The sequence below is a fragment of the Nesoenas mayeri genome, assembly GCF_963082525.1.
Source record: "Nesoenas mayeri genome assembly, chromosome: 5".
Taxonomy (NCBI): Eukaryota; Metazoa; Chordata; class Aves; order Columbiformes; family Columbidae; genus Nesoenas; species Nesoenas mayeri.
Genome location: NC_137548.1, coordinates 2,542,880 through 2,563,755, shown reverse-complemented (window position 1 = coordinate 2,563,755; position 20,876 = coordinate 2,542,880). Strand labels below are relative to the sequence as shown.

Here is a 20,876-nt window from a genome sequence, read left to right as displayed (position 1 = left end):
TTTTCCAATTTATTGGATGTGTTTTACTGCACAAAGTTTTACTGCTGGGCAAGGAACATCCTCCTTCTACTTGAAAGCTACAGCAAAACTGTTTTCTTTTCCCACTACTGTTCTGTGGCAATTTCTGTGGGACAGATCCATATCCTCACAATGTGCCTGTTTACCTTTTATTTCAAATCATAATTTGGGTCATCTGGGCTTATTTCCATACCTGGAAATAGAGCAGTGCCTACAACTTAATTTATGCAACATATGATAAATCCTAAGAACTCAAATACATTTCAGTTACGTGTAGTTGTGCTTATTCCAAGTCCAGCTCCAGCTCCAGGTTTGGCAGCGCCTGCTGAAGGATCTGCATGGTAGTTTCTTTTTGTCTTATTCCAGGAAGGTCACTCAGATACAAATATTCAAGGTTCCTGTAAATATTTAAAAATAAAAGTCAGCAACTACTATTTAACTGTTGACACAGCAATTAGGCAAAGGATTATTCTACCATAGTGGTTTTGAGTATTTTAAAAGGTTACTGGTTCTAATGGAAGTTTTTTTTCTGAAGTGGGTGCTTAAAGTTTTTAGCTCACCATAAGTTCAGTGAAGAAGAGATCCTGGACCTCCCACATGAAGCTTCCTTCATATTAAACAGTATTTCATCATTTCAAAAGCCATTTAGTAAAAGTTACTTTAATGTAAATAATAATTAGAGGTAAATAATAATGGGAGTGATGTAGATGGTCCTGAATAACAACAACATTCTGTAGGATGAAATCCAGGTCCCCAGATCACCCATTTGTAGATGTCCATGACTGTGTAACACTGAATGGCTTTGAGCACCAGAAAACAACAGTGCTGCCCTAAAACCTTCCAGGCCACAGCGAGCACGAGATAACTGAGTGACGGGAAGTGGCATCAGATGCAGAAGGACAATAAATGCAACAGGACACCATCAAAACCTGCCCTGGAAAGGAACTGCAAGAGGGGCTCAGGAGTAGAAACCAAGGTGATCAAAAACTACAGTCAACACAACCCCAAAACCACGGGAAGAAAAACCAGAGGGAGTGAGAAGAGCTCAGCAGCTCACGTACGCCAGCTTGTGCAGTGCAATGACGCCTTTATCTGTGACATTCCCACAGGAAATGATCTTCAGCTGGAGGAGACTCTTCTGGAGATTCTTGGTCTCGCTGAGCCGCTGCAGACACTCGTCCTGTATATAAATGCACTTCTGCAGTGTGATCTCTGTAACGTGTTCAAGACCATCTGCAAAGACAAAAACGAGTATTTGCTTCAGAATGCCAGGAACAAGCCATGCTGGTTGTTAAATTCTCACTCGCCAATTTAGTAACTGCCTCCAAAACCACAGGGCAGTGTGCTCCTCTATACAGTGGGGCTGTAACGCACAATGAATCTTCAAAGTCCCTTTGTGGGACTTCAGATATATGAAAACCCCAGGGTTTGTATCCTTTTGGTAAGATTCTGGGAGATTTGACGTGGGCAAGTAACAAAAAAACTCTACAAGTTTGGGTGATAAACAATGGCTCTGAATTCGAAACGTATTAATGAAGGAAATTCAAGGTCTCCTGCAAATAAAAAAACCCAAATGGTCTGTTCCCCATTTTGGTTTTTGTTATTTAAAGGACACCTGAAACAAGAAAACAATATAGTTATTCAGATTTTGATGCAACTAAAAGAACTAAGACCGCTATATATAATCTTCACACAGCTGTGTCTACTACGTTACCCAAATAGTCAAACCCTCTGTACATGATGCAGGAGTCGGTGGCGTTAATGGCTTCGATCTTGTACTTCCCCAAGGGCCCCGTGGGGAGCCCATTGTAGTCCTGCTGCCACTTCTCGTAGCCCTGGTAGCGCACAAGGGCTCCGCAGCGCAGCAGCCACTCCGAGGCCGCCCGATCGGGGCCCACAGCTCGGATCCGGTCGTAGTCCACCCTGCCGAGACACAAAGAGCATCCACACGCTTTCTAGAACGCGACTGATGTACTGGCTTTGCGATAATACCATTGCACAACAATCGTTTGGGTATGTGCATGATGTCTGAAAAAAATACGATTTACTGGAAGTGGTTTATGTGTAATTATCTGGATTGTGCTGATTCTCCATCAGTCAGGCACAAGGTTTTTTTAAACTGCAGTTACTTTTGCTTAAAAAAAAGAAAGAATACAAATGCAACTTGACTTGGCACGTGTTAACCTTTCTAATTGACTGTTTCCTCCACGTCTGGACTCAATGGTCCTTGTGGGTCGCTTCCAACTCAGGACATTCTGTGATTCTGTAAGAAGAGATAAAAACGCCTTTCTCTACCCAGAGTCAGGCTTTACGACAAGTGCAAATGTGTCCCCCAAATATATTTTGCTTATATAAAAACTGAACGTTGCTTGTGATGTGTATGTCATTCCTGAAGCCTGATCATCAAAAATCACAATATTTCAAAATGACACATTTCAGCAATTGGTTCAAACTCCTGGATCAATTCAGTTGAAGGATTTCTCAGTCTGGTGAGCAGCGCTGAAGGCAGAAGCAGAGACCTGGCAGAACCATTCCAGCCACCACCTACACCATACTACCTTGTAACAGAGAAGACACAAGGCAAAACTACTATAACAGCTACTGCCTAAAGTTACAGGCAGAGAAAGGTTCACGAAGAACGGCTTTATCTTTCTATAAGTGAATGCGAAACCCTCGTGTGGCTGAATCACGTTGTGAACAATGGGATGGTGAGATGGTTTTCTGAGTTAGTAAAGGCAAATGGTTGTGCTACCAGCTTAAACGCAGCTGGGAGACAAAAGGAGACCAGAGAATCACAGAATATCCTGGTTTGGAAGGTACACACAAGGATCATCGAGTCCAACTCTCTGGAAGGGCACAGCTTGTAACTGGGAACCAGTCAGGAACAAGCCCCGCTGAGCACCCGCATGCAATCTGCGGAGAATAAAATCACTTATCATAGTGAAGAGAAGCTGCTAAATTAATGTACACTGTGATTAAGTTACACAAGAGGTACCCATCATTAAGCAACTGACATGACAAATGCCTCCTGACCACCTGCAAAACGAGGGGATATTTTTCAAGTTTTAGATTGTTCTGCATGGCAAGAGGGAGACAGAAGACTGACTGATACATTGTTTAGAAGCAGACTGCTTGGTTTCTATTTAACTAATAATTAATATTTCTATTGTAAGTAAGAAACTAAACAATTATAACTAACATCAATTATTTCTTAGTATAGATGTATGTCAAAATTTTCAAAAATTGCAATTCATAAGGGTTAATTATGTGACTATAAGCAACGCCAGAGCACCCAGCCTTTGGAGCACTGATGGAGGATGATCCCCAGCACTGCTAAGAATGCGCTTAACAGCATAATTGACTCTGCTGATAAGTTTATTACTACGTTTCAATACAATACATTCCGTCTGCTCCTGGGACTTCATCGTCTCCTCACAGACCCCGCGGTGGATCCCTGGGACCCGCTAATTGCCCTGTGCACCCCATTAATGGCCCTGTGCACCCCGTTAACGGCCTGATTACCCCGCTAATGGCCTGTGCACCCCGTCAATGGCCCTTACTTGTTGAACACGGCGTTCAGCCATCCCCAGAAGGCTCTGCAAGCGCTGGGCACCAGCGGGCTCCGCCTGCACGCCGACGGTACGAGTTTTCCCCAAAGCATCACGTTCTTGAGGGAAAGGAGAGAGGGGGAACCGGGGTGTTGTTGGGAGCGGCCCGAGCCCGGGCTCCCCTCACGGCCTCAGCGGGGCTGCCAGCCCAGCAGCTGAGGGGAGGCCCCGCCGCCGCCCCAGGGCTCGCCCCGCCCGGGATCCCTCCCCCAGGGCTGCCCCTAAGGGCCGAGCCGGCGAACCCGGCGGAGTTCGGCCCGGCCTGACCTTCCCCTCACGGAGCGACCGCGGAGGAGGAGCCGGGCCCGCCGGTCTCACCGCCCCCAAGATGGCGGCGGCGCTGGTTCGGCGGGCGGGCGGCGGGGCCGGCGCGCTGTGGCGGGGCCAGCGCCGCCAGCGCAGGTGAGGGAGCGGGGGGTCCTGCGCCAGCCCCGCCGCCTCCTCCCGGGCGTAGGGCGCTCCCCGTGCCCCCTCAGCGCGGCCCTCGCGGCGGCCATGGGGCGCCGGGCCCGCCGCCCTCCCCTCAGGGTCGCGGCGGGAGCTGACGGGCCGTGTCTGTCTCCGCAGCACGTTCGACGTGGCGGTGGTGGGAGCGGGGATCGTGGGGCTGGCGGCGGCGCGGGAGCTCGTCCGGCGGCACCCTGCGCTGGCCTTCGCCGTGCTGGAGAAGGAGCGGGAGCTGGGTATGTGCTGGCGCTCCTCAGCCGCGGTGCGGGGCCAGCGGGTGTGCGGCTGTCGGGAACCTTTCCTGAAGCGCACGGCAGAATCTCGGTGTTTCGTGAGCACATCTGCAAAGGGGAGCTCGGATTTTGGGTGGGTGGCCAGACCCTGTTCAGTGGTGCCCAACGGGCAGAGGGGCAACGGGCACAGACTGAAACACAGGAGGCTCCATGTGAACATGAGCAGAACCTTGTTTGCTGGGAGGTGCCAGAGCCTGGCCCAGGCTGCCCAGAGCGGGTGTGGAGTCTCCTGCTCTGAGACATTCAAACCCCCTGGACCCACCTGTGTGATCTGCTCTGTGACCTTGCGTGAGCAGGGGGGGTGGACTGGGGGATCTACAGAGGTCCCTTCAACCCCAAACACCCTGTGATTCTGTGACCAGCCGTGGGGGCATCTGCCCCCGTCGCCAAAGGGGTGGTGGATTGATGGATTCCCCCTGGGAAGAGCAGCTTCCACCCCCGTCCCTGCCCTGACGGGAGGTTTCTTCCTCCCTTTGCCCAGGACGCGTCCTGCGGTGGAGAAGCAGAGCTGCCATCAGTCTGCACTTCGCTGCTGGGACTTCAAGTTAGGACTTTACAGTTAAGAGAGACTGAATGTTGCCGCTTTGTTTGGAAGCAACGGGTCTAACCAGCCCGGGGCTCCTGCAGCAGCTGGTGTTTGGGGAGAAGGACGAGCAGCGTGAACAACTCCAGTGAGGAGCAGTGCAGGTTCAGGTCCTGTTTATTCCTGCACAGAGGCAGAAAGGATGAGCTGAGAAACGGTGCCAGGACGGCTTTTTGGAGGGGCAGGAGGAAAGGAGTGACCAGCAAACAGTGATGGTTGGTGCACACAGAGGGAGGCTAGGGAGCAGAACTGCTTAAAAATGTCTGAAAGGTGCTGGTCAGAATAAAACCTATGAGGCCAAGCTCTTGCTTTAACTGGCTCCATCAGCCAGGCTATATGTTGCTCTTCATATCACACACATATGTTATAAAAGTGGCTTTTTATCCCCAAGATGGGACATACATGAACTTCTTAACAGTTGTGTGAGCACAAAGCAAGAATGACTTGTGGGAGTCAATATGTTAAGAGGGAGAACCTGCCCAAATTCCTTCAATAAAAATGTTTATGATATTTTTCAGCTCTATTTTACTTAGTTATAAGGAGGCAATAGCAACCTAATCCAGTTCACAAATGCTTGTAAAGCATCCTAAGAAACTGAAGGTTACACAGACATTAAATGAGGCCCTTAAGGATGCTTTTCATTTTAAAATCAAATTTCTTAATTTTAACATGTAGAAAATTTTGTTTGATTGGCCTGTAGTTGTTGCTCTTGGATGAAAAACTCATGATGTTGTTGTTTTCTTTTCCTTCCTGTTGATTAGATGCGTTGCAAGCTGTGATGGTTTATTATTAACTAGCTCTTGCTTTATCAGTGGTTTTTAGCCTTTTGAGACCAAGGGAGGAATTGTGTTTGCTCTGCAGTTCCCTCATTTGAGCATCTCTTGTAACACCGACTTAGGGCAGGACCTCAAATTGCTCACTCCTCTGACAGCTGAAGTGATTGAGGTACGAGCCAATCATGGAACGTGTATTTTAATAACATATTTTTATTTCTATTTAGCTCATCACCAGACTGGACATAACAGTGGTGTGATTCACAGTGGAATTTACTACACGCCCGGGTCTCTGAAAGCCAAACTGTGTGTGCAGGGTGCAGCCCTCTGCTATGAGTACTGCGACAAGAAGGGAATACCCTATAAACAGTGTGGGAAGGTACAGGAACTACTGCGTGTTCTTTACCTTTGGAAGTGTAGACTGCGTAATGTCTGTTACAATGTATAGCACAGGCCTGGTAGGGGTCTTTCTCCCAAGAGATGAGTTTCTGCAACACTTTTCCTGCAGGATCAATGTGCCTTTTTGGTTTATTTTTTTCTAGCAACTCTAATCAGTTCCTTTTCTGGACCTAAATAGTAATTCTCCGTATCTGGGGGCTGAGCTGCAATACCCCAGGAGCAACACCCATGCAGGGCCATGAGCTCCACAGAGGCTCTGGGTGTGTGCATGCTGTTGTGCTTCTTGGCATATCAGGCTTTGAAAAGACACGGTGACTTCAAAGCAGCTCCAGATGTCACCCAGCTCCATGCATTTATGCCGTCTTGCCTCCAACTAACACAACCCAAAATGCTGAGACAGAAGAGCAGCTGTACTGGTTCAGCTTGGGGTCTGCCCAGCACTGTGTCTTGTTTCTGGAAATGTCTGTAAACAGAGGCTCGAGGAGGAATGGGAACAGGACAAGCGAATTATTAATTCTCCCAGCTTCCAACTGTTTTCAGCTCAGGTGGTTTTCTGAGGCTGATCCGTTTTGTCTGTAGCGACTCTCAGTGGATTTCCCTTCCAAGGTTTTTCCATTAAAAGCTTTTGTGCCAGAGCATGCTTTGAGCAGTTGCAGAGATCAACAACCCACAGTGTCAAGAGTTCCATCGTTTTGAAACTGTCTCCTACAAGCTTCATCTGATGGCCCCTAGCCCTTGTGTTCCAAGAGGTGGTGAACAGTTCATCTGTGCTCACAATTTCCAAGTTGCTGATAATTTTATATTCCCTCCTCCCCCAAAGTCGTCCCTTCCAGCTTAGTCTGCTCAGCCATTCTTCTTAGTGAAGCTTTGTCTTGACTCTCCCTCCCATCTTTGTTCTCTGAACCATTTCTAGTTTAATGCATCTTTGATACAAGGTGAGGACCACAACTGTGCACAACATTTGAGGTGCAGTCAGACTCTGGATTTTTGCTACGAAATAGTAGAATTCTCTGTATTATCCTGCATCCTTTTCATAGTTGTTCCTAACTATCTGTTTAGGGTTTTTCAGCTGTCTACTGGGTATTGAGCTGATGTTTCCATTGGGCTGTCTGTCCTAACCCAAACAAGATGTTAGTCCTGAGTGATAACTTTAAACAAGGATTCCATCATGTTATAAGCGAGGCTAACGCTGATTTTAATATGATCATCATTTCACATTTGTCCACATTGAATTTCATCTGCCATTTTGTTAATCGCTCATTCACTTCAGAATGTCCCTCTGCAGTTCTTCACAGCCAACTCGTCTGAACCACCCTGAGTCGCTTCTAACCATCACCCGACTGTCTCGCCCCCCTTCCAGGTTGCTCAAAAACATCTTGGGCAGCGTGAGCCTTTCTCTGAGCTGAGAGCCGGCCGCAGGTCGCCCCCCGATCCGGAGCACAGAGCAGAGATTCCTGGATGTGGCAGTGTTGACGGGCTGTGCACCACAGAATCAAATAATCATTTTGGCTGGAAAAGAGCCTTAAGATCATCAAGTGCCACTACCCCACGTCCCTGGGAACCTCATCTCCATCTGTTCAACCCTCCAGGGATGGTGATTCCAGCACTGCCCTGGGCAGCCTGTTCCAATGCCCCACAGCCCTTTGGGGAAGAAATTGTTCCCCAGATCCAACCTCAACCTCCCCTGGCGCAACTTGAGGCTGTTTCCTCTCATCCTGGTGCCGTTTGTCCTGGCCTGGCTGTGTTCCTGCTGATCACAAGATGGCACTGTGGATTTGTGCAGCTGGACACCTCCAGTTCCAAGCCTGCTCTCAACTCAAAGCACCCAGAGAGCAGCAGACTTGCTCTGTAGGCATCTGTTTGAGCTTGGGCAGGGCTGGCACTGACCCAGTAGCGTTGCTGGTCCTTTGCTGATGCTGAATTTGTGTGTCGCCTCCCTCAGCAGAGTTCATCCCAGGAAAGCTGATGTTGAGGCTTTATGGCTTGTTTTACACAAAGCAACTCCAGGCTTGGAGAACTTGGTGCTTTCTCAAGGCAAAGCTGCCGGTGTTGTGAGGCCTGAGCCGGGTCTGGCAGTGGAACGGTCTGTGCAAACCTGGCACAGGTAACTCACAGTCTGGATAAACCTTGTGTGATAGTTGTGAGCTGACTACACGGTGAAATGAAGCTGCTGCAGTTCAGTTTAGACACCATGTCAGAGCACAACCCTGTTCTAACAGTATTGAGACAATTTGAGATTTGTACATCTTGGGTTAAACTCAGTTTTATTTTTGGAAGCATCCCAGTGGCTCTTTTAAAATCATATTCTCTTTCACGTTCAGATTTGTAGTCTCCTGGTACTTCTAGCAAATATTATATTATCCACCGATAATAACTTAAGCTACATTTCTTTTTCACTCTTCATATATACATATATGTAAGTATTTATAGAATCTTGTGCAACTAATGGCACAAACCACATTTTTCTCCCCTGGAATTATAATTTACTATTTGCTCATTCGCTTGTTAGCTTGGACTTGGTGCCAAACCTGAGCTGGCCTTGTGTTTTGCTGACCCGTGTGCCTTGTTATCTTTCCTGAAGCTCATTGTAGCTGTTGAACAAGATGAAATCCCGAGGCTCAAAGCTCTGTACGAGAGAGGGCTGCAGAACAGCGTCCCAGGGCTCAAACTCATCGGAGCAAAAGAAATACAAGCCAAAGAACCCTTCTGCAGGGTAAGGGATTTGTGTGTTTTTATTTGGTGTATAAGGCCTTGGTTTCTAGGTGATGTTATTTTAAAATTTAACATAAATATGTTTCCAGCATTTTTATTCCCCCTTCTCTTTGCAGGTGCTTGCTTCTCTCTTTTTGTAGTTGATAGGCAGATTTTTCCTTTGCCTACGTTAGAGCTGCTATATCTGAGTTTATGCTGAGATGATTCTGCTCCTTCCCCCTAAAATTAATTTATTTATAATAAAGCTTGATAGTGTAGAAATGAAAATCCCATCTGTAAGCGTGGATTTGGATCAAGCCAGTTTCAATCCAGTTGCTTCTACACACGTGGCTGTTATGTAGCGCTTCTCAGCCTGTTTGTTTTCCCAGCAGGAGAAATGTGTGTAGTTTCTGGAATACAGCTTTGTTGTTATTTAGTATATCTTTGGTTGAGAGGAAAACCTGGCTATAAATGATCCCACGCTGTTTCATCTGTAGCTGCGTTGCTTTCGTAGCTACAGACAAAAATTTCCTGGAGCAGAATAGGTTTGATCTTTCTTTTTTGTCGTACACATTTTGTATCTGCTCCTTAAAGCGTTCACGCTCCAGCTGAGCATTTATTGCTGCAAATGAGTAGATTCAGATGCATCTCACTTCGTTTGCTCTGGTTTGCTGGACTGAGTCCTTTCCTCCTAAGCAAACGGAACTTGAGTGGTGTTATATTATAAAATATTGCACTACATCAAGTGGGGAGGAAGGTTTAGTGTAAAGATACAGTTTTACCAACTGTTCTGGTCATCGTGGGCATGTAAGTGGCCCCATGTATTGTCATATCTGAGCAGCTGACAGTCCTTTAGTGTCACTACACTTGCAGCATCTCCCTGAGATAAAGCAGTCCTGCTATCCCTTATTTTACAGCCAGGACTAGGAAAGTGTTGTGGTGCCATTTAACATGATAAAAACTGTGTGAGAAACCAAACCTTTTTGATATAAAGAGAGTAAAACGCCTCTGAGAAACATTAACAATTCTAGTGACACGCTGGACTTGCATTCTGCCAGGACAAGGATGGGCTGTTGTCCAGCTCGGAGGGGACTTTCCTCTCTGGTTACAATGCCCGAAGTGTTGAGATGAAATCAGTGATCTTTTATCACATCTGTGCATCAGGTAGAACTCCCAAGTGACCACTCGAAGGTGGAATCGCATAGTGTATGGTGAAAAATCAGCACATATTAGCTGAAGCTGAGGTAACCCGTTTTATCATTAAGTTCTCTGTCAGCAAGACTTGTTTATGCTGTGGTTATGTGATCACTTAATCCACTTTAAGTAGTTTTCTCCATACTAGTTGTCAGCGAACAGTGGCAATGCACATTATTCCATGTGAAATACTCTCTGTATTGAGGAGCAACACCCGGCCCTCACTTTTCTTCTGTATCTTAATACTGTTCTAGGGACTGATGGCCCTTGATTCCCCATACACCGGCATTGTGAATTACAAACAAGTGGCGCAGTCCTGTGCTGAGGACTTCCAGGAAGCAGGTGGGACCATCCTGACTGATTTTGAAGTGACAGACATGGAGATGGCTAAAGAAAGCCCTCCAGGAAGTGAAGATGGTAAGGCAGGTTTTATTACCCTCTGTTTACTCCAGTTCTGCTAAAGAGTTTGTTCAAAACATGTTTCTGAACCTTTTTCTTCCCCCTGCAGGCAGGTCATCCTTCAACTGAAACACTTAAAGCTGATGAAAGCAAATTATAGTAAAATTGAGGAAGAAGGTTGTTCTCTCCGACTAAAATCAGATTTAGCTGGATATTGCATGTTTAATCTTATGATAGTGCTTTATCTTAAAAGGCAGGTTGGATCTGTGCTAGTACACATATGGAAGAATAAAACCCACCTATTAATTCATAAATACAGTTGTGTCCAACAGCATCAGTTATGTCCACAGCTTGAATTTATTCTGTGTCCGAATGCTTCATTGTGACGAGCTGCTTGTTCTCTCAGTTTTCTGTTTTATTAATTCGTTCTCTTGTCTAATTCTGTTCCAGGACTGAACTACCCAGTCATTGTTAGGAACTCAAAGGTAAGAAGTAAGCTGATGATTTATTGCTTCATAGGAAGCTGTTTCTCCTTTTCTTAAGAGTGTTTATTTAGTCCTGGTGGCTTAATCAGCTCTCTAAAAAAATGAAACAGCTGCTGTGCAGTAACATGATCACTGTCATCTAGGGCTGCTTTTGTAAAACAACTGCAATCAGTTCTTAACTATGAGCATGTTCAGATTTTACTGTGCACTGGGACTAATAATGAAAGCACAACTTTCTGCTGCTGAACTTATGTTTAACTGTCCATGTCCCTTATCTTCTTTATGTGCACATTCTTACGCTGCTTGTTTCCAAGGCCTCCTTTTATGACTTATTCATTTGGTGAGAAACACCTATTTTCATGTTTGCTTTTGGCATCTATACAAATGATAAGGAGGCATTTAGAATCATTTATTACCAGAAAGCCACAAGCTAATTTAGTAAAGCATATACAGCTGTCATTCCTGCAAGGCAGTTAATACTGCACGGGAAATGGAGTGGTCACCTTTGAGAATATCTGGATGCTTCTTTGGGGCAAAAAATAGAAGAATACATTTAAAAAACCAACCTCACTCCCCCTCAATAATTTTTTAAGTTAGTGCTGCTGCTCTCTTGTTCTATTTCTGCTCTTTCATTAAAAAGTAACTGCCTAAATCTCGTTGGATTCTTCTCCTTCCTTCTGCAAGTATGGTTGGTTTTCTTGCTGGTCTTGACTCATTTGTTCTCCAAAGCTTGTAGGTGATGGGTGGATTTTTTTTTAGTAGATATGTTGAATTTTTGTGCGTTTTGTTGTTCTTTTTGTTAATCTTTTGATTCCACAGGGTGAGGAAATCTATTGTCGGCACATCGTGACCTGCGCAGGGCTTTACTCAGACCGCCTGTCTGAGATCAGCGGCTGCAGCCCCGAACCTCGGATCGTTCCCTTCCGCGGGGATTATTTGGTGCTGAAACCTGAAAAGTCCTATATGGTTAAAGGAAATATTTATCCGGTACGTACCGTCCTATTTGTCTTTCATAGTGTACCCTAAGAACTGCAAAAAATACAGAAATAAGCGCAATATTCCACCGTTACTTCTGTTAGACTGCAGATAGTGATGCACATTTGGACACAGATTTAGTTGCTTTCTGACAGGACAGCTTGCTTTTGTTAATTCTTGAGGAACAGGTAAAAGCGCCATATGGGAAATGATTGCCAGTTGTTTTTGTGTGTGTGTGTGTGTGTGTTTTTTTTAATAGGGGAAATAGTTAAACATTTAGCACAATAGCCACGTGCCAACAAAAGCCTGGCTTCTTTCTTCATGTTATAAAATCTATAGGCAGGATTGAGAAGCCAGTGAGGGGCAACAGTAAATAACGAATGACTTAGACATAAGGTTTAATCTTGCGTGTTAATACCCAAAGCTCAGATTTAACTATTTGCCTCTCAATCTCATCTTTGAATTAGCACCTTCCAGCCTCAGAATTGTTTCGTTATGGCCAAATATTGGGACTAAGGTTAGAAAACAGCACAACTCTTAGTGATGCCACCAGAAATGCAGTTTAGTTTGTGGAGTAGTTTCACTAAGCATCCAAAGTATTAAAAGCATATTTTAATGGGAAAATCAACGCGCTATATGCAGAAAAGGAGCATATCTTAAAGCACTTTTAAGTCACAATGACACTGGTTTTTTTGAGAAATACCCAATAGTTGCTGATTTTCATACTATAACACAGTCACCTCTGTAGGCATCTTTTCTAAATAGCTCAAGCTTTCGAAGTACTAGCACATGAAAAGGTTTTGGTATTTCATACTTGTCTCTACATATAGCTTATTTCTTATTTCTGGTTCAGCCTTTGCACACAATTACACAGAATTCCATTCGCAAACAAGAAACAAACTGCAGATCCTTACTATTAGCATTACTCAGGCTTGCTAACTGCGCCTTGTTTTGAGCAACAGCGGAATGGGGAGGTTTTCCTAATATTTTATAACCTATTTTATCGCAGTATAATTACTACCGGTGAATAACATCAGTGTGTCATCGATTTTGTCGTGGCTTGATTTATATCCTGAGAAATCATGTACTTTTTTCTGTTTGTTTTGCTTTTACCTGAAATGCAGTTTTACTTGGCCCTGCTCTGTTCTTCAGTGTTTTAAATTATGGATGTGCTTTAACTGCAGGCTTAACAAGCAGAAAAACCAGCACAGGAGCCAACTGTGTGGTTATAAGACTTGAATTTTGTTGTAGCGATTGGAAATAAAATGGCAAATTTCCTTCCTTTTTCACGTGTTCATTTAGAAATAGTTATTTCCATTATTGGGAGGACAACCCCTTGGCTGTGTGTTGGGTTGTTTCAATGACTCTCTCACACAATAAACTGTAAATGTCTCTACTTTCCCCCTCACAAATGTTTTCCTGGATGAGTTTGGTGACTCGAGTGGTTGTGTGGCTGTTTCTCTGACCTGGTTTGTAACATCTGTAACAACTGTCGTGTCCCGCTTTAGGTTCCCAATCCTCGGTTCCCTTTCCTGGGATTTCATTTCACGCCGAGGATGGACGGCAGCGTTTGGCTGGGTCCTAACGCAGTGCTGGCCTTTAAGCGAGAGGGCTACAAATTGCTCGACTTCAGCGCTGGAGAGTTTTTAGATGCTGTAACCTACAGGTAATATCTTGTCTTTTTCCCTGCTGAATGCAGTTATTTAAATGTCACCTTGTGACTCTATGGAAGCCAGTTGTCAAAACGCCAAGTTCTTGGTGTCTTTAAAGACAGCTGTGCTGATGAGGGTGGACTTCTCCAAGACATATGGCTTCATGTGATCTTATATTTGAATTTTCGTCAACTCCCAAGACGTGTTGCAGCTGGTTGGAGAATGTGGCTGCTCATCAGAAGGTGCTTTTGAGCCCTGTTGCTACTGATGGAGCTTTTCCAGGACTGGTTTTGGTCCAATGCAGGGGAATATTTTAATCAACCTAGACAGTGCAATTAAAATACCTGCAGAGGATGCTCGGAAGAGAGAACACAAAGTGGTCTGAATTGCTGTGTCAAACTTAATTTGGGCATCAATATATATTTAAAAACTGTCCAAGTAGTAGGGAAATACATTCAGGGCCATGAATGCAGGCTGGGAAGCTGCATCTAAGAAAGCACGTCGGAGGAATTAGGAATCATTACTGAAATTGCAAACTTAAACAGGATATCTGTAGAAGTTGAGAGAAATCTTGCTTCATTTCGAGGGGCTGGACAGACCGTTACCAAGTGCTCAATTTTGGAAATTAGACTTGGAAAAAGAATGTGAAAATATTGGGGAGTATCCAAGGAGAGCGTGCGAAACAGGTCAGGGAACTGGAGAGCAGCTTTCTGGCAAACAACTCAACTTAATGCAGTTTATTAAAGAATTGCAAGTGTCTTGATTGTTGTCTATAGATTTTTGCACTGGAAGACTTGAGGAAAGCAAAGCGAGCGAACAAGATTAGCAAAGACACAGCAAGATTCATTGAGTGAGAGCTGAGCGGTTAGGAGTGCGACGATCTTTTCAGAATGTTTGTCGGAAAACGTCTCAAGCGTCGTGTCCGTCTCCCTTGCTCCGGGTGGGTTTTCAGTCTCTTGCCGTTTGACAGGACCAGAGAAAAATCCTGGGCTTAGGAAGGACCAGAGTTCAGAGCTAAGCCTAAGGATTGTAGATGCTGCGCTACAGCTCTGTGAACAAGGTCTGTTGAAACAGGGGAGGGCAGACATGTTTCTCAAGTAGAAAGCACTGATCGCAGTACTGATGTGGGGAATGGGAACTTCAGCCACGCAGTTGCATTTGCTGCTTTCTTAGCATTAGTTTGACATTTACCGTGCAAGGTTTGTTCTTCCCGCAGTGATTTTTTTGTTGCTCTCAACAGTGGGTTGTGGAGGCTTGTGCTGAGAAACTTGTCTTACGGACTGAGTGAGGTGTACAGAGCGTGTTTCCTCAGCGCTCAGGTGAAGGAACTCCAGAAGTTCATCCCTGAGGTCACCGTCAATGACGTACTCAGGTAAAGGTAACACCCAGGGGCTTGTTCAGCTCTCTTTTTAACCAGTAGCAAGAATTGTGTTAGCTTACTCCCTTCCTCCCCCAAAATATGCCACCAAATCATGGAAGTATTCAGATGTGAAATTCACAGTTGTGACATTCACAAAATAATAAAAAGTCTTTATCCTAGTGACACATTCAGTAGCTTGAACACAGTCTGAGTTCACAAAGAAGGCAGAACACTGAAATTCGGAGGGGAAGCCAGACTGTGAGCTGCTGCTGTGCGAACATTGACTTAGTGTAGTCATCTCAATAAAACTGTATTCAGCTTCTTACTGTGTGGAGAGAGAAACTAATTTGAAAGAGTTTAGAAATGCTGAGGAACTGAAGAGACTCGTTAGGAAAGATGAGGCACTGAAGTGAGTAGAGGTGGGTTTAACCGTCCAAACATTTGCAGGGAGAAAATTCAGAATAAGAAAAGCTTGCGCATGGTGAAAGGGAGTTATTCAGCTCAGGCAATACAACGTCAGCATGAAATGCATGTCTGACAAGGCTTGCTAGTTCAAAACAAAGGGTTTCCTTTGTGAAATCAAAATTCATTTTCTGACTTCAGAAAATGTTTTCTTTCCAATGGTGAGCTCCTCCTTTTATCTTGCAGGGGTCCGTCCGGAGTGAGAGCTCAAGCACTGGACAGCGATGGAAACTTAGTAGATGACTTTGTATTTGACGGAGGCAGTGGAGATATTGGCAGCAGAATCCTTCATGTCAGAAATGCCCCTTCTCCTGCTGCTACCTCCTCCCTTGCCATTGCGAAAATGATCGCAGATGAAGTGAAGCAAAGATTTGAACTATGAATGATTAACGGGCGTAGCGCGTGGAGCAGCTTGTCTGTGTTGAATGAACTCTGCAGCCTTTAATGACGAAGATAAAACGTGTTGCTTGCAAGATCAGCGCCGGTACAGCTGTGCGGTGCAAAAGCGGCATTTGAAATGTTCACCATCGCCGTTCTGCGGCTTCTCAGCTTCATGAACAAAGGAGTTGGGGGGCCTTTCGAGACCTGACGCGGCGCCACCGCCTGCAAGGAGGCAGCAAACGGCCCCGTTGGCAGTAAAGGTTTGAACACCTGCATCCTTGAATCCCAAGCACCGCACTGGGCTTTTAGGTGGAGCCGGAGGAGCTTCTGAGGTGGGGTTGCCCACACAGACTCCCCATGGCTCTGCTCTAAACGTTGTCTCCTCCTCACTCTCTGCAGAGGTGGTTGGTCCTCTGGAGACCCCCAAGCATGGAGGGGGTTCTCTGTGCACCCATCGGTTTGGAGTCTACAAGCCCCTGGCTTATACTGAAGTAATGGAGATGGATAAGCCCCGCTTAAGGGTTCTGCTGATAAGGAATTAAGGGCTTTATCAGAGACTGAAAACAATATTCAGGGCCTTCTACATGAACGTAGAGTATTTCAGAGAAAAATAAGCCTCACAACAGATTACCAAATCCAAGTCAATTTAGATGTGCAATTCAGATACACTATCTGATCACTGTCTACATTTTGTTAAAGAGCTGAAATTAAAATGTATATGTAAACAATCATGTTTCATTTCACTGAAATTTGGGAAGTCAGCACCGATCAGAAACTACCTCCGTGGGTTTTGGTTTTGTTTCTTCCTTTGAATACTGGTAGCACAAAAGGAGTTTATCTCTGCACAGCGCGTTGAGCAATGCCGTGGAAATGGCCTTTGTAAAAGGCGACGCGAAGGGAGGGAAGGCCCAGAAACCTGGTGAATTGAGCCACTGCACAGTCTGCCCTCGGAGTCAGGAGGGGCTCCCGTTACCCCAGGAGGGAGCTGAGGAAGCACCGGTTACTCTGCCGAACCCTTATGGATATTTGAAGCCTTATCAAAGATGCTTCTGGGTGAGAGTCCGTGTGGAGAACATGCTTTAAACTCCAGAGCGATGTTCAACAAGTCGGGTACTAAGGTAACTGAGCAGCTTGCTGTGTTCTGCATAATTGCTACAAAAAAGAATTACGTGGCCCCAGGGACAAAGTGCTTGAGAATACTGTTAAAGCAGATGTTCGCAGGATGTTGGGTAATACAGATAATTGTGGGTAGTTTGCTACCAGGCAATTTGCCATACTCTATATTTTTTTTAAGTTACTTTCTGTACTCCTGATGTGCACAGGGAGTGTGTTAGATGTGTCAGGTGTGCTAGCTGATGGTTTTACTGCACAGAGCTGAGCTGTTTTTGAGGGGAAAAGGGCTTAACGTGTTTATTTCTTTTATAATTTCTTTTCCTCGTGACATCTACTTTACCACCAAAGTGACTCCCGTATAATGGCAACCTGGAAATGCAAATAATAAGCCCTTCAAAGCAGAGCTTTGTTCGTTATTCTGAGCCACAGCGACACTAGGCAGAGATTGAGATGCTCCAAGTGTAAAACGCCGCGCGGCTGCGTAAAAGCGACGTCTTCACAATGGAACAATCGTATCTGCGCTCCCCACCGCAAGTGTTGCCTATCAACAGTAAATACTACAAAAGGATTGCAAAAGCAGCTTCCTCCCACACGAGGTGTGGCCCTGACATGTATTAACAGAATAAAGACCATTAAAATGTAAAGCAGTCAGATACTACGGTGAGTCTGCAGTCAGCACATTTAACTGTGCAGCCTTGCTGTGCTTTTTACTCTCAGGAGATGATTATTTGGGGGTAGAGTTTAACTGAAGCTTTTAAACGATGGATATTTGTGTAGCATTCTGTGAAATATTTGTATTTTTAGAGATAACGTTATAAACCTTTTTAACGTTATAAACCTTCAGAGGATTATGATAATGGGGTTTCATGTATAAATCTTGTTGCCCACAAAGTGTGAAAATGCGTGAATATATTTTCCAAAAGGGTCTAATTCACTTGGATGGCTTAATAACTGCGCCTTTCTCTGTTATGATTAAAATAGTGCGGTGGTTGTTTTTTAATTACTGTGAGGTCTGTGTGTTTCTCCTGACTTACAGAAAAGTTGCGCTGGTGTTTGCTAATTCTCATCTGAATTAGGCAGGATATAGCTCAATATAATAGCAATTACTTTATTTGGGGGGGGACACATGACCAAACTTGTTTCCCTTGTTTTTCCTTTATTTTATCTCAGCTTATCCCACGTCAGAGCTCTTTCTCACACCGATGTGTAAGCAGCAGGCAGAATGAGTCTTAAGCCTGACCTGGACCTGTAATGGCACGTGGAATGGTAATTCTTGAAGTTCTGAATAAATGCTTTAGGACAGCTTTGGAGAAATACAATTTATTCCCCAAAAGTGTCCCGTAAGGTCAGTCCTAAACTCTGGCAAGAGTACAGTATATGTTTTTTAAAACGTTGTAAAGAAATTATCTGATGCTCCATGTCATGGCTTGCCAGGTTGGATTTGACAAATACGTGTTACAAAATAAGGACCCCACTTGCTGGTAGAAAGGCGCTTTTTTTTTTTAATTTATCCACTCCCTTTGTAGACAAGTCTTAAAAGGGGCGTTTATTTAAGACGTGCGATTTGAATACAATGCCAGGGGAAGGGAAATGAGGAAAAGTTTGGCCCGAGTGGTTGCTCAGGGGGTGGAGGGAACGGCGACAGCCAGCGCTCTGCGGTAGGGAGAAAAAGTACTTGTAGATAGGGAAAAAAACAGCCCCTGGGTAGGGAGGCTGCTGCTGGTGGGTCAGGGGCACCCAACTGCAGCTGGTGGTGATTTCTGGGCTGGTGGTTCTGGTTGATCCTTCCCGCAGGGTCAGGTGAAGGAATGAGGGACCAGAGGAGCTGGGTGGTGTGAGGATAGACCGAGAGCTGGGGATCTGATCAATGGGATCGATATCTCAGGGTGGGTGTCAGAGGATGGACCAGACTCTGTTCAGTGGTGCCCAGTGCCAGGGTGAGGGGCAACGGGCACAGACTGAAACACAGGAGGGTCCATGTGAACATGAGCAGAAACTTGTTTGCTGGGAGGCGCCAGAGCCTGGCCCAGGCTGCCCAGAGCGGGTGTGGAGTCTCCTGCTCTGAGACATTCAAACCCCCTGGACCCACCTGTGTGATCTGCTCTGTGACCCTGCGTGAGCAGGGGGGTTGCACTGGGGGGTCTCCAGAGGTCCCTCCAGGCCCAGCCGCTCCGCAGGGACCGGCCGAGCCGCGCTCCCGCCGCTGCAGCCGCACCTGCTGGGGAGGGAGGTGCTGTGGGAGGGTCGTGTCCAGCATCGCAGCAAACAAAGCGGCCAAGAGTTGAGGGTGCTAGCGTGATGCCACAGCTTCGCCCCACTCCCCATTAATTAATTAATTAGCCGCAGCCGCGCTGGGTGTGAGGCGGTGGCTCCAGGCGGCGGGGGGGCGTGGGGTGTGCCGACTCTGCCCCTGCGCGGCCGCCAGGGGGCGCCGCTGGCTGCGGTGGGCGGGGAGGGCAGAGCGGAGCGGCGGCGCATGCGCGCTGGAGGGCGGCGGCGGTAGCGGGGCCGCAGCGAGCGGGGCCGACGCCGCCTCACCCGCCGCCCCGTCAGCGCACGGCGAGCGGCCCCGGAGCCCGGCCCCTCCCGCGCCGGATGTGATGGCCGCCCGGGCGGGGGGGTGAGGAGCCGAGCCAGCGGCGGCTGAGAGCCCCAGCGCGGCCCGGCCCTGACGAGCGCCGGTGGCGGCGGCTTCTCCTTCCCTCCCCTCAGCGCCCCCCATGCCCCGGGCGCCGTAGCCGGCCGGGGAGCGGCGAGGCGGACGGCCCCGATGCGGAGGAGCCGGCGGCGGGCGCCATGCAGCCGCCGCCGCAGCCGTACGAATTCTTCGGCGAGGAGAACGGCCCGAAATGGCGGGGGCTCTTCGTGCCCGCCCTGCGCAAGGTCAGTCAGTCAGTGTGCCGGCGGCCAGGGAGGCGGCGGCGCCCCCTGAACACCCCCGGGCTCGGGGGGCGCAGGTGCCCGTCCCGCCTCAGCGGCTCCTCTGGCCCACACGCCCGTTCCGCGGCCCATCCCTTCCCCCGTGTGCCGCCGGGCTCGGCGGGGCTGAGGCGGCTCCCGAGGCTCTCCCGTCCGGCCCGGGGTGCCCTCGGTGCTTTGTGGTGCGAGTCCCCTGCTCCTCTCGGAGGCTTCTGTGCCAACAGTCCCGTTCCTGCCTTCTTAATGAGGCTGCTCGGTTTGAGGCTGCTGATGGTGTTATTGATTGGGTTCTGTGCTGTGCCAGGGCAGCCTCCCAGCCCTTCCCTGGGGCGCTTCTGACAGCGCCTTGTGACCTCCCAGGTGAGCAGCCCTTGTCACCCCAACCCTTGTCACCCTGTCCTCTGTCACCCAGCCTGTCCATTCCATCACTGCAAGAAAGTCGAGAACTGTGCCGTAGGGTAAAGTGTCCCTACGTTTTCTTAAGAGGGAGCAACAACTGCCTGCTGCATCAATAAGTGATGTGGGAAACCGCTCAGCCCGTCACAGGGGAGGAATTGATCTCCTTCTGATGTGTTTTGGGTAGCAGGGGAGTCCCCAGCCTGTCACCCTGAGGTGGGACACCCCAGAGAGCGGGTTAGATTGAGGCTGGTGGGACATGGGGTGATGTTATTCTGCTGGGGGTCATTTGCACGTTACCTTTGCTTGTGGATGAGCAAAGCGTGAGGACCATTATATATTATATTACCAGAATAGCTGCTGATCTGATCTCTGGTGCTGGGCAGTACTGTCATACAAGTAATGTATGTGAGTGCTGGTTTGTCTTTTTTGTTTTCTCCCCAAGAATAGATTTAGAGATGGAGTATTTTTATTTTTTTTTAAATAATAAAACCCAAAGATTTGCATTTGTTTTGAGTCCCTGTGTCACTTGTATTAAAAGCTGCTGGAGGCAGCTAAGTGGTCTTGTGGCTGGCATAAAAACCACTAATCGCTTGTCTGAAGAATCCTGGATTTTGTACTGTTTACTCTTGAATCTCCTCCTCCTTGTAGCTGCTTTCCAGTGTGTCTCTGTTCCTGCCAGCTGGAGGTTGATAGAAAATGTCACCTTGACACCAACCAGCATCCAC

At 47.0% G+C, this 20,876-nt stretch overlaps 3 protein-coding genes across 5 annotated transcripts in view; 2 read left to right on the top strand and 1 right to left on the bottom strand.

Moving 5' to 3' along the window:
• Nucleotides 1-48: 48 nt before the first annotated feature.
• Nucleotides 49-3,944, bottom strand: DMAC2L (distal membrane arm assembly component 2 like). Its single transcript, XM_080345634.1, has 4 exons — nt 3,579-3,944; nt 1,733-1,941; nt 1,080-1,251; nt 49-416 (listed from the first exon to the last, which is right to left on the bottom strand). The coding sequence occupies exons 1-4, from the start codon at nt 3,677-3,679 to the stop codon at nt 302-304; spliced, it is 597 nt and encodes a 198-aa protein (XP_080201760.1). The 5' UTR covers nt 3,680-3,944; the 3' UTR covers nt 49-301.
• A 5-nt stretch (nt 3,945-3,949) lies between these two features.
• L2HGDH (L-2-hydroxyglutarate dehydrogenase) lies at nt 3,950-18,090 on the top strand. 2 transcript variants are annotated; one of them, XR_013922198.1, is made up of 12 exons: nt 3,950-4,028; nt 4,194-4,309; nt 5,950-6,101; nt 8,703-8,834; nt 10,261-10,423; nt 10,856-10,890; nt 11,710-11,877; nt 13,374-13,531; nt 14,758-14,889; nt 15,526-16,838; nt 17,182-17,493; nt 18,004-18,090. XR_013922198.1 is itself a non-coding variant. In XM_080345633.1 (10 exons), the coding sequence occupies exons 1-10, from the start codon at nt 3,955-3,957 to the stop codon at nt 15,719-15,721; spliced, it is 1,326 nt and encodes a 441-aa protein (XP_080201759.1). In that variant the 5' UTR covers nt 3,950-3,954; the 3' UTR covers nt 15,722-16,921. The 2 variants fall into 2 exon arrangements, 1 of the variants encoding a protein (XP_080201759.1); XM_080345633.1 differs by lacking the exons at nt 17,182-17,493; nt 18,004-18,090 and having other exon boundaries at nt 15,526-16,921.
• Nucleotides 18,091-19,331: 1,241 nt separating this feature from the next.
• Nucleotides 19,332-20,876, top strand: part of SOS2 (SOS Ras/Rho guanine nucleotide exchange factor 2) — a 59,508-nt gene continuing 57,963 nt past the window's right edge. For both annotated transcript variants that reach the window (XR_013922187.1, XM_080345403.1), the window contains exon 1: nt 19,332-19,716. Coding sequence is in view for 1 of the 2 variants with exons in the window: in XM_080345403.1 (XP_080201529.1) it covers nt 19,630-19,716 (87 nt within the window). In the remaining variant the exon portion in view is untranslated. The remainder of the gene's footprint in view (nt 19,717-20,876) is intronic.